Genomic DNA, 13,494 nt, shown 5'->3' with positions numbered 1-13,494 from the left:
AACATATGAAACTGACACACTTGCTAAATGCAGCTGGCCAAAGCCAGCTGCATTCAGTACTTCACATCCCAATTCATTACTGCATCCTCTTTATAAAATTCTTTATTTCAGATAAAAAGAACATAATCATCATACTACTAACCCTTTATTGGCTTGAGATACCAGGCCAGTGCATTCCAGGTGTTAGATAAAGTTTTGGTTGGCACAAAAGTACCTTTTAAACAGTTAATCTAGCATAGTTGGATAAAGGCATGAATGTGTGCAGGTATAAAATCACTTAAAGAATACACTTTTGCTGTATAAGTTATATTATATATTTTAATAAAGCAATTTGGAATAATACAGTAGAACATCATTGTACAAGTAGGGCATGGCCTTATTTTGTAAATAGCAATGAGCAAACGGTATATGGATATATCAGTATAAATTGTGGCTATATTTCTTTACTGGGTTGCTCAGACCTTCATCGTGCTTACCTACCTGCCATTGAGACCCCAAAAAGGATTGAAAAAAACCATGATCTGGGTAACCTTTCCATTGGAACAGCACTTTGTATATAGAGCAGTGCACTAACAAAGCAACTCGTGGCAAAAGCTTTCACAATACGAGGTTGGTGCACTGAGTAACAAACCTAGTTTTCGTATTGCTACATATAAAATGAGGCTGTACCCTACTTTACAATAATGTTTTATTGTAAATAGCCATGTAGTTTTATGGTATACATTTATTTGAATTTTATAATAGAATAGTTAAATTTTAATTAATATCAAACATTGTTAGCTGTATTCCAAGTGCCTTTATCGGTAGTTAAATTATATTTACAGAGGAACTATTTATGTGATTATATATAACTTTAAATTAATATTAATTTAAAATGTTTAATTTATTTGGAAAAGCATATTTATTCAGGACTTATAACTAGATCATATGTATAGCTTAGCTTAATTTTCAGCACTCACCTCATAGTAATCCGCTTAGCTGGTGGAGAGTTTTACCACATACATAGTGGTTATAGGATTCTAATAATATAAAAAATATAAATAATAATAATAATAATATAAAAAATTTTCTAAGAAAGGAAAGTGCACCTTCCATTCTGTGGTTGCCTAATTAAATTAAATTAAATGAAGAAAAATAGAAGCTAATAGCCACGCACGAGCGACTTTCGAAATTCGTCCTCAGTTAGACTGAGGTCCCAGCTAACTATAGCTAACTGAGGACAAATTTCGAAAGTCGCTCGTGTGCGGCTATTATCTTCTATTTTTCTTCATTTAATTTAATTTAATTAGGCAACCACAGAATGGAAGGTGCACTTTCCTTTCTTAGAAAATTTTTTATAGCCCATAACTTAGTTTTAAACCCATAATCCCTGTAAGTTATTAGAATCCTATAACCACTATGTATGTGGTAAAACTCTCCACCAACTAAGCGGATTACTATGAGGTGAGTGCTGAAAATTAAGCTAAGCTATACATACGATCTAGTTATTACATTACAGCACATAAGGACTCCTTAAAAAATCAAGATTCAGGACTTATGTAATGAAAAACTAAACTTACCTATTGTCTTCAAGTACTGTGTAAATTCAAGAATGATATATTAATATTATATTGTATATAAATAGTTCCTTTGTAAATATAATTTAGTTACTGATAAAGGCTATCAGAGTAGTGCTATATTTGGTTAAAGACCAAACTTTGTTCATCTCCCATGAGAATATAGAGTTGCTGGATAGTCAGGCATTCAGACACAGTATTTGAAGGTTATATCCATGGTTAGCACAGTAACCCCTCAAAGAAATTAACAGCCAGCCAAAGTCTCAAAATATACTAATTAAAAAAAAAAAAAAATCAAAAAATCACAATATTGAATGTTGCTTTTTTTTTTTTTTTTTTTTTTCAATTAACAGTGGCCTAGAAATTAAAGCTCTTTCAGAATGTTTTATTATAAAAAACTGATGTGAAACAGTGTCATATTCTAAATGAAGTTTGTTAATATAGGAATTCTTACAGGGAGCTTTCTGAACTGTAGGGAAAAAAAACAACAACAAACATGTTAGAAGCATAATGGTAAAGGTCATTTAATGTATCGAAGAGAAGAAATTAAGCCAAAAAAAAAATAATAATTAAGATTTAAAATAAAAATATCCAATTAACAAGACATAAATGTTAATTTCAGAATTCCTCTAGTGTGGTTCTGAACTTCAATCTATATTATCACTGATTATTTTAGAATTGCTGTATGGCTAGAAAAATTAGTAACGGTATACTCTTATTTTTACTATACACTACTTAATACACCTGACCTTGTAAGTGGAATCTACAGATTAAAAAAAAAAAAAAAATGGCAATTCACATAAAGTGCACTGCATCATCAGTGTTCTGATGAAGGCAGGTCCCAGCATATCTCTATATCTCCTCATCCTCAGCATTTCTTGTCCCCATATCCTCAGTTCTCTCTCTTTCTCAATTTGTCTCTCCTAGTTTTCCTCAGTCTCCTTCTGGACATCTTCCTTTTAGGTTCCCCCCCCCCATCACATCCTTTGTCAATCCCTCACCTTGCAATGCCTGTATGATCTAATTTCTCTTTTGCTTTCTGATTATTTCATTCAAACATCTTTTCTCAACCCACTTCTCAAAACCTCCTAATTTCTCACTTATCTCAACCCATCTTACCTTTTCCATCCTCCTCCTACTCACAACTCAAAACTTTGTAATCTTCTAATATTTTCCACTCTTACTATCCATGTCTCTACTCCATAAAGTACCACACTCCACACCAGACATCATACTAATCTTTTTTTCCCCCCTCTCTTAGACCAATATGTAAACAAATATGGATAAAAACTTCTCAAAAGCTGTTTATCCATAACTAAATATTCTTATTCTTATTTTCTGTCGCTGTTTGCTTCTCTCCCCTTCCTGTTATATTCTCTCTCTCTCTCTCTCTCTCTCTCTCTCTCTCCCCCCCATTTCACTGTAACTCACTCCTTTCTCTTCCCACTCTCACACCCTGTTTTCTCAGTATTTATTCTCATAAGAAACCTATTACAACTTTCATTTAGCCTGTTACCAATTCTGCAATCCTTCCTCAGAAACTATCACCAGTGCCATATCATTTACAAATCTAACACTCTCAATAACCTTTTACTCAGTCTTTGCCCAGTACAGCTCTCTGAATAAGCAGTAATAAAATACCAAGAAATGTTTGACTCCATTATATACATATTTCCAATTTGGAAATAAACAGTAATACCAATGTAAGTTTTGAGTGCTTTATTATCTTCAAACAACAGGGTTGATTAGGTTTGTAGGAGCAGAATAACACCTTGCCTTATCTATAATGCTATTAACAACATTAATTAGCTGTTAATTTTGTGGTTTAAAATCTTTCATGGTTTAAATATTTCTTGATTTCAGTGTCAGTATATCTACAATCTTTATTATTGAACTATTTAATTTGTATTTAAATTTTATTTTGTTTTAACTATATTTATTGGTGTGATTATTTTTTTAATATGTTACTCTAAGAATCTGAATAACACTACGTTTTGTCTTCCAGTTATTTTGTGTAGCTTTCTTTTGAAATATTTGAACCCCTTTGCAGCCTTTTTGTTTTCATTCTAATTATGTCTTCTGTAATTTATAGCACTGCACACATTCTAATTCCTCTTTTTTTTTGGCATATGGATTAACAGATGTTTCTTAAAAAAAAAAAGTACTTGTATTCCACTCCCAAGTTTCTCTGATTATTGGTAACTTCAAAACAACTGTAACACTGAGAAGAATACATAGTGTTTTTTGTATGGCATCAGTGATTCAACTTTTGCAGTCTCTTTCTTTTTAATTTCTCTCTGTTTTGTATTCCAGTTATTTTCTTTACCAGAGAATCATCTCTGGAAGGCAAATTCATAATATTTCTGTTTTTTTTTTTATAACATAGATTGAAGTACAATTAAAGGCACACTAAGAGTTAGAAAGATATGAATTATTGTAAATACCCAATATGTGGGTATTTACAATTTATAAGTATATATTTTTTATACCATTTTAAACCCAAGAATTTGTGTTCATATTCTTCCTCAGACAAAAATAATTCCTAGAATTCATTGGGAGTTATGCTTTTGTTCTTGAAAAGTAAACTGATTTTCAATTTCTTATATCAAATGCATATTGAGACATTTTCTTCAAATAGGCCTCTGGGGTTGGGAATGTTCATAATGACTGCAATGATACTATACGAACCGTTATGAGCTTTTATTGAAATAAAATAAATTCAAATTGCTAATAATAATAAGATAAAATAAGTAAAATGAATAGTATAATTAAGCCAGATAAAACTGATAAAATAAACTACACTCTCTGTACAATAAAATGAAAATAAAATATATACAATGAAATAAAACAATTTAGATCACGGAATAAAAGCAATAAAACACTGAAGCTTTCAGAGGCATCCGCCACCTTTATCAACAGTAAAGCTTAACATACAGTACATTAGTAACGAATGGGCCTGGAGTACTGGGGTCCATAGTTTAATATACACTTAAGTTAGTTATAAACCAGTTATACAAATATATTAACAAAAAATCAGTAGCTATTAAAAGCTACTGATTTTTTGTTAATATATTTGTATAACTGGTTTATAACTAACTTAAGTGTATATTATACAGTACATTCTTAAATACCAACAGGTTCACGGTTCACAGCACATGTTTCCACAGGAGCATGGGCAGTACTCTCCATGTGCACACTGGAACTGGGAAATGACTTGGGACCATGCCAGGCAGAGCCGTTTATCCTGTCCAAGAACCACAGCTTAGAAGAGGGGGGATGAATGCGGACTCCCCTGTCTCTATTAATAGTGTTATACTCAGAGGAGCAAATTCACAAACTCTCAAGTCACTTTTGGTCCAAAATCTGTAACCAGTTAACAATAACAGCTTCGTCAGGAGAGATTTGATAGTTCACCTCCCAGTAAAAGCTTATAATGGTTGGTGTAGTATCATTGCAATCATAATGACTGTAATGATACTACACCAATGTTTAGTACTATACTACAAGAAAATAACCTTGTAGTATAGTACTAAACAGGCAACAATGAATGACTTAGTTACATAATCAAAGCCAATCATGTACACATATAGCATTAATAAGAGCAATGTTATGTCATCACCTAGGCTTGTAAGTTTTGGTTTCATGACCTTGTAATATGAGGGGGAGTACTGTATATGGTTACCACTTTTGCTACAGTTTGCTATACAGTGTAAAAAAAATGCCACACTGTAAACTTTTTTAAAAGAATTAACAGAAATTGCAAGTAATTGAATTAAAAATTAAATGGTGGTTCTTTATGCAGAAGCAAAAGATAACTGAAAAATAGTGTTCATCTTATATAAGTGAAATCACGATTAAGAAAAAATTTACAGGGAAAAAATACAAGTAAACTTGCATGCCAGAATATGCAGTAATATGAATGAATGACCATGTGATCATCTTAATTTAGAATTGTCCTTTGTAGCAAACATATAGTTTCTGACATATTGTTTTTTGTTTATTTAGAAATAATTAAAGTGTTCTGTTTTTTAAAGTAAAAAAAAAAAAAATAATAAAATAAAAGAATGTAAAGTAAGAATTTCCACTTTTAATAGTGTGATTGAAGCTGGAACTTATTGCTGTTCATAATTTCTCTTTGAAAAGACTGTTGAGAAGTTATTTTGAGAGTATTTAACATATATAAGTTTAGACATAAAATGCCTTTGCTGTAATAGTGAATGAAGATTATTTTTTTTATTATTATTATTTATTTTAGGCTTTCAGCACACCATGGTTTCTCTACTCTAGTCCAACCAATCATCATCTGGTGTTTTTTCTGTTAGAAATATTCAACAATATTATTCAGTATCAGTTTGATGGTAAGCCATCTTTAATAAGATCCCTTCAATTGATTTGAAAATAAACTAACTGTTATACACCAAGAGTCTGAAGTGTCTCTTAAAAGATATGTAAACTGATAGAAATGACAATCACTGCATTGCATGGATAACTTTAATTATAAGTTCATTTAACAGATATTCAATACTTCAAGTTGATTGTTTAATCTTCATCTAGTGAAAACGAACATACAATTAAATAGACTTCATAGATGGTCAGAAAAGTGGCAGCTATTTTAATGCAGCAAAATCTTATATTTAGAGCACAGCAACCTCAAATTATTTACACACTTGGTGGGGTTGAATGAAAAACGGCAGAGAAAGAAGGGGATTTGGGAGTTATGATGCGGTTGGACGTGACGTTCTCAGAGCAGTGCAGACAAGGGGGTAGGGAAGACCCACTGGGTCCTATTGAAGACTTATCAAACACGTAATATTGCCTTATACAATGGTTATAATTCCATTGTATAAGGCATTATTACAACTGCATTTGAAATACTATGTTCAAGTATTGAACATAGTATTTCAAGCACATTGCAAGAATGTATTTAAACATATCTCATCCTTACCTCTGTGTAGTAAGTTGTTTACTTGCTTACAGCAATCTGTTATTGTCAGCTAATAATGAAGATGTGTTTTCATATCTCATCACATTTCAAAATGTTGGAGTCACCGAACAACATGTGCTTATTACATTTTGCTCTAAAATCAGAAAAACCATAAATGAAACATTTGTTCTTTTAAAATTGCATACAGGGACTATACACAATGGGCTATACACAAATTTGTGATTGGCACCATCATTTCAGACAGTATCCCTTAACTTCAAGAAATGATGAAATTATATCTAAGTAAAAACTTTGACAAACACTATTTCAAATGGAAAATAGTCGTTTGTGCAGGCTGATTTTTTTTATACCTTAGTGTTTAAAAGCTTCTAGTGCAGTAACTTTTTTGTGAATATTTGGAATTTAAGTTTTATTATTTTTTTTTGGTACAGATTAATTAAAAGATTAATTTTTTGCAAAATCATTAAAGAAACTTGTATCTCAGTCAGATCATATCATTCCATTTTAACAAAAACTTTGAACATGAAGTATATGCCCCAGGGGCTCACATCTGGTGAGTATGGGCTTGGCACACCCAGGGTCCTGAGCTGGATATCATCATTCTTCTCTTTCTTGGTGATTCCTTTCTACTTCTTTCTCTCTCTGTGAGTAACTTCGAAATTTTTTTTTGGCCAGTGCAACATAAGCCTCAGGCTTTCTCACACCATATGGCTAATAATAATAATAATAATGTTTCTGCAAAGTTCATGTATCAGCTGTTAACAGAGGACCAACAGCAAGTCACTTCCCAATTACATGAATGTGTGACTGAGGATGATAAATTTTTGAAACATATCATAACTAAAGATGAAGTGTGGGTTTATAGGTATGATATTGAGACCAAACAGCACTAAACTAATCCTAGTAGAAGACTCCATCCTTTGATCCCAAAAAAAAAAAAAAAAAAGAAAAGAAAAAAGAAAACATAAGTGCACAGCAAAGGAAGGCCACTTTGCTAGATAGGGAGAAACATTTAAGATGGAGTAAGCCAGACCTTTTTTTTTTTTTTTTTTTTTAATTTAAAAATATCTGTATGGAGTGACATCAATGTAAAATGTATAAATTCCTAAATTATTGTGTTTCTATTTGATCTTTACCATTGATAAAATGTTAATAATATCATTTTTCAAACACAAATGCAATTTTATAGTAGGATCTTATATTGTTCAATAGGAACTACTCCTTGTCCTACTCCTATATTCTGTGTGTAATAACTTACTTTGGAGAGGATAATGCAATACTGATAAACCAACTTTGATTTGTGGCCAGCAGAACTACTATGGAAAAATGGAAAGAGGCTTCAAGAATCATCCAGAGGCAAACATCACTTAACAATTTAAATACAGTTCTGCTAGAGGAACACTTTCCATATAATTGTGGAAAGTATTATATGTTTTAATCCATGCCAAAAGAAGCCCTATCCAGCATTAAAATATGATCGTAAAATACTCTCTTTTCATGTATATTAGTCAAAAAGCTATTAAAAGGTGCAAATGATAAAATATAAGTGAGAATCTCTGAAAATTAGGAAAAGTACACTTAAAATTTTTGTTGTAGGCTTTCCATGACCATGTCCTGCTTTGGTGTCTACTCTGATCATCAAAGGATTAGTCTGAATGTAAAAACATCCATATAAATATGAGCATGGTAAAAGTTATAAAACTGGAAATTGATGATTGCATTAAATTAAACTTGTTATCCATGTAATATAACTCATAAAATTTTTATGCAGATAAAAGTATTTATTGAATATGTTACTGTTGTAACATATTCAATAAATGCTTTAGATTATCTATTCATCCTATCAGCACCATATCTCCTCTCCATTAAGAATGCTGAACTGGTGCATGCCGACCACTTGTATCTTTGTTCTTGTAAAAGTTTGGCCTTAAAAAATAAAATAAAATGTTTTCTTAAGCCCATTCTTGTATTTAATTATCAAGTGTTGAAAAACAAGAATTTAAAATTAGTGGTATCTTTCCCACCCAGTTACTGAACTGCACCAATGTTATGTTTGATCTATGTGTCTCCTGTAGGAAATGATTGCTTGCTACAGATGTTATTTTCATTTGAAACAAGAATCTCAGTGGTATTTAGTCACCATAGTGTGCAGTTTTTGATTTTTATTTCTTTCATGTTTTGTTCACCAACAGCTCAAATATAATGCTCAAACACGTTAAAAAATGTGTTATAAAAAGCATATGTGTAAAGCACGTGATTTTAAATATTTTTATTTTTAAAAATATATGTTTATAATATATAAAATGTATTTTTCAGAGTTGTGCTCATAAAAGATTAAAAATAAAGATGGCATCAAAAAAGTGAAGAATTTTGAATTATTTCTTGCTAGTTTTTAAGGTTATTATTAGTTATATGGTGCAAGGAAGCCTGAGGCTTATGCTGCACCAGCCAAAAATTCCCAAGTTACCCTGAGAGAGAGAGAGAGAGAGAGAGAGAGAGAGAGAGAGAGAGAGAGAGAGAGAGAGAGAAAGAGAGAGAGAGAGAGAGAGAGAGAGAGAGAGAGAGAGAGAGAGAGAGAGAGAGAGAGAGAGAGAGAGAGAGAGAAGTAGAAGGGAATCACCAAGAAAGAGAAGAATGATGATATCCAGCTCAGGACCCTGAGTGTTCCAAGCCTGTACTCACCAGATGTGATCCCCTAGGGCAGTTTCAGGAACTTGGTCATTTAGTTGGTTTGGATATTTATAAACATCTGACACATTTTTTGCATTCAATTCTCTGTAAGGGAAAAGTTGGGGATAATTTGTTTGGCTAATTTTAGTTGCAGTTTAGTTGCTTTCATATTTTATCACTAATGTAACCAGCATTACTGGTAAGATGATGTACCTGTAATAAATCCTGTTGTAATTGCCTTATAGATTCTTTATTAACTTTCAAGATGTATTACTGCTTTAACTATTATTCCTGTCATCCTTAAAAATATTAATATTGCAATGTGATTAAAAACAAATTATTAGTATGAAGAAAAGTTTTTCTCTGTAAATATGCAGTATATATTATTATTATTAGCCGTATGGTGCAAGGAAGACTGAGGCTTATGCTGCACCAGGCAAAAAAAAAAAAAAAAAAAAAATTCTGAATTACCCAGAGAGAGAAGTAGAAGGGAATCACCAAGAAAAGAAGAATGATGATATCCAGCTCAGGACCCTGGCTGTGCCAAGCCCATACTCACCAGATGTGTATGGTGCAAGATATGGAACTTGTGCATGCCAGTGTAGAATCCGTGCAATGTGAAGTAGTTGGAAGCAAAGATAAAAATGGGAATTGGGGTATTTTACAGACCAGAAAGTTATGAAGAAATTAGTGAGCAAGTGTAATGTCTTATAGATTGGAGAAAGTTGGAACAGGAACTCACCAGGAGGTACAAAATTTTAAAATCAACCAGATGATTGTTATTTGTGTAATGGTAAAATTATGCAAGGAAACAAGCTTATACAGCATTAGCCAAAATATAAAACAACTTCAGTTTGTCCATCCCTTCTAATAATGTGTCTAATTCTCTAAATTCATTAAAATTCATTACATTAAAATTCTCTAAATTCATTACATTAAAATTTTCTAAATTCATTACATTAAAATTCTCTAAATTCATTACATTAAAATTCTCTAAATTCATTACTCACTTCTGTGACACCAGATGGAAGTTTCTGTCAACAATCAGTAACTCTCTAGCTGAAAACAAATTTTTGAACATCTGTCCTACAACTGTCATTTTCCAATTTAAATTTTTGTTCCCTTGTATGTGTCATCTGAGTAAAAGGGTGGATGCCATTAGCATTTAGATGGTCCACTTACTTGATCCATTTAAAGCCTTAAACACTTCTGTCAGATCTTGTTGCATTCAATCAGTCAATCTTCAATCAGATCTTGTGCCTAGTTTCCAGATGCTGAAATTTACAGAATTCAAGTCTTCCTTGGTATGAGTATCCTTTTTTGTCCATGACTACTCTTATTGCTCTTCTCTGCATCTGTTTCAGTAGATTTACATGCTTCCTAAAATGAGGTTTCAAAACCTGTGTGCAGCACAACATACAAGGCTTAACCTTATATAACAGAATAATCACCTGCTTGTCTCTATTGACAAAATTCCTATATACGATTAACAGAACTCCAAAAGCTGTTCTGGTAGCCTGTTTGCACTGCTTGGAGAACTTCATGATAGAATGTACAATTACTTACTTCTGTTATAAAATGGGGTTATGTTTTCCAAGTGCACAATTGCTTCTTAAAGCAAATAGGAGTGCCTGTCAGAAGGTTAACCAGATATGATTCCATGTGACTTTTTTTTTTTTTTGCATACTGAATAAATCCCAGAAAGGATGAAATTTGAAGATGTATAAATAATAAAGAGTAACACAATGACTCAGTTTTTGCTGATTTTGAAATTGGCTTTTCAAAATTACTTCCAAGAGTGGAAAAATTGTTGAGCTAAGGACAACTATTTCAGAGGGAATTAAGTACCCACCCTGTAAGTTTGCTTATTGATACCGTATTGTGTAGTCTGGGGTACTTTTTGAGCATACTTAGCACTTTATTATGAAAAAAAAATCCTTTTTTTCCCTCCTTTCTGATAATCTGATTTATATTTCTGAAATACTTTTTCTTATTATTTTTAAACTATTTTAAAACCCTACTTGTGGGTATCTTGATTATTTTCCTAATTGCTATTTTGTGAGCATTTAGTTAAAAATTATGCTACAATGTCATTGTAATAATAACATTTGTAAAACTGTAATAGCACTAGCTTTTATAAAAAATAATTTTTATAAGGGTTGTGCAGGTTGATTTTCCATACCTTAGTCTCTCTAAGCCTATAATGCAGCAGCTTGTGAATAATTGGTATTAGTTTTTTTTTTTTTATTGTGTTTATTATCATAGTGACTAATTTATTTTTAAAAAAAATATTTAAAATATAAAAGGCCACAAGATATTGTTGCATATGCAAAATTTATCATTTATAATGTGGCTATATAAGAATGTTATTTTATTTTTTTTCTTTCTCAGCAGTGTTTTAAACTAAAAACTAAAATGTCCATTTTCTGATGGTAATGGAATTATTTGTAGGTAGCTTTTCAAAAATGGAAAGTGGGAATTTGGCACTGCTATACCTGTATACCTTTTCTAACTTTTGTATATACAAGTTCTATAGTAAATTTCAAGTCCATAGTCTATTATGCCTTGTACATTTATTTCTTATTAGTAATATAATTTTTGTATAAAATTACATGTTTTTTATACACACATGTGGTTTACAGTTTTACAGTTTTATTTACAGTTTTTATACACATACATAACACAGTTATAGCTCGGACACCATGCTGTGTCCAAGCTATAACCGAAGTCTTGTCTAAATGATCCTGCACTGCTTCTTTAACCAGTGCCTCCATTAATTTTCCTGGAACAGAAGTTAAACTCACAGGTCTATAATTACTTGTGTCAGCCTTTGATCCTCCTTTGTGAATTGGGGTCACATTTGCACATCTCCAGTCTGTGGGTACCTCCCCTGAGTCCAAGGAAGCTCTCATAATTATGGCTAAGGGTTTGCTTACTTCCTATGCTGCCTCCTTTAATATAACTGGATAGATCCCATCCACCCCAGGTGCCTTTCTTGTGTTTATCTTCAACAATTTCTCCTCCACTTTACTCTCAGTTATTACAAGATTCTGTAGCTTACTGTTAGAGTTGAATACACCTCTGGCATTCCCCTCGCGTGTGAATGTCGATGCAAAATATTCATTTAGTTTGTTAGCTACCTGAGCAGGATCATCAATAGTTGACCCATCGATATCAAGTGGACCAATCTGATTCATCGCCTTCCTTCTAGAGTTTACATAAGTAAAGAACTCTTTGCTGTTTTTCTTTGCATCCCTTGCCAAAGATTTCTCGTAATCTGCCTTCGCCTGCCTAACCTCCTTTGTAACTTGGTTACAGATCAACTTGTATCTATCATAGGCCTCTGTGTCATGTGTTAATTTGTATGTATCCCATACTTGTTTCTTCTCTGCCATATGCCTCATTAGGTCATCTGACATCCATTTAGTCCTAAATCTTGAACAATATTTCTTAGTTGGTATGTAAAGCCTTAGCTTCCAAGATAAGTTCTTTGAATGCTTCCCATTTTGCATTTGCTGTTGGTAACATCATCAGTTGGTCCCACTGTATAGAATTTAAATACTGTCTCAGTCCATCGTAGTCGCCTTTACGAAAGCAATAACCCTTCCCTTTACCCCTAATGGTAGTTACCTCTTTGAGTAAATCCCACTTCAGGACACTGTGATCACTGCCACTTAGTGGTTCATTTATCTGCAGATTCTTAATGCATGAAGAATCACTGCTGATTCAAATCAAGAGTATTCCTCCCTCTAGTTGCCTCCCAAACATGCTGATGTAGAAAACAATCATCCAATAAATCCACAAAAGCCTTGCTAGTGTGTGAGTGCCCAGCCCCCAAATTCCAGTCAATATCTGGGAAATTAAAATCCCCCATTATAAGACTCTCTGATTTACTGGCCCACTCTGTTTCCCTGTACAGTTTCTTATTATACTCATCAGAGTCATTAGGCCTATAGCACACTCCTACTCTCAATTTTGATCTCCCAATGCTTGTGTCACACCAAACTGACTCGATACTGCACTGTCCAGCAATGTCCACTGGCTTCACTTCCTTGGATTTTATGCATTTCTTAACTAATAGCATAACCCCTCCTCCCTTCCTATCCTGTCTATCCTTTCTGTAGACGTTGTACTCCCCAAATTCCAGTTCTGCATTCCTTATATCTGTGTGACACCACGTCTCTGATATCCCAACAATATCTACCTTTGATGTTTTGAGCAATACCTCAAATTCATCAAATTTATTTACTAAACTCCTAGCATTGGTGTACACGCAAGTATACATGCACCTATTTCTATTCTTAGCTACCCTAACACAACCCA

The 13,494-nt window shown here is 32.7% G+C and overlaps 1 protein-coding gene across 1 annotated transcript in view; it reads left to right on the top strand.

Moving 5' to 3' along the window:
* LOC150076370 (protein HID1) overlaps nt 1-13,494 on the top strand; it is a 318,232-nt gene that overhangs the window by 258,147 nt on the left and 46,591 nt on the right. The window contains exon 14 of the mRNA XM_090387033.1: nt 5,812-5,914. Coding sequence (XP_090243159.1) covers nt 5,812-5,914 — 103 coding nt within the window. The remainder of the gene's footprint in view (nt 1-5,811; nt 5,915-13,494) is intronic.

This window comes from Mastigoproctus giganteus, chromosome 13, assembly GCF_048544385.1.
Source record: "Mastigoproctus giganteus isolate SK-2022 chromosome 13, ASM4854438v1, whole genome shotgun sequence".
Classification (NCBI taxonomy): Eukaryota; Metazoa; Arthropoda; class Arachnida; order Uropygi; family Thelyphonidae; genus Mastigoproctus; species Mastigoproctus giganteus.
The sequence above is the reverse complement of the archived record's forward strand: the minus strand, read 5'-3'. Positions and strand labels throughout refer to the sequence as shown.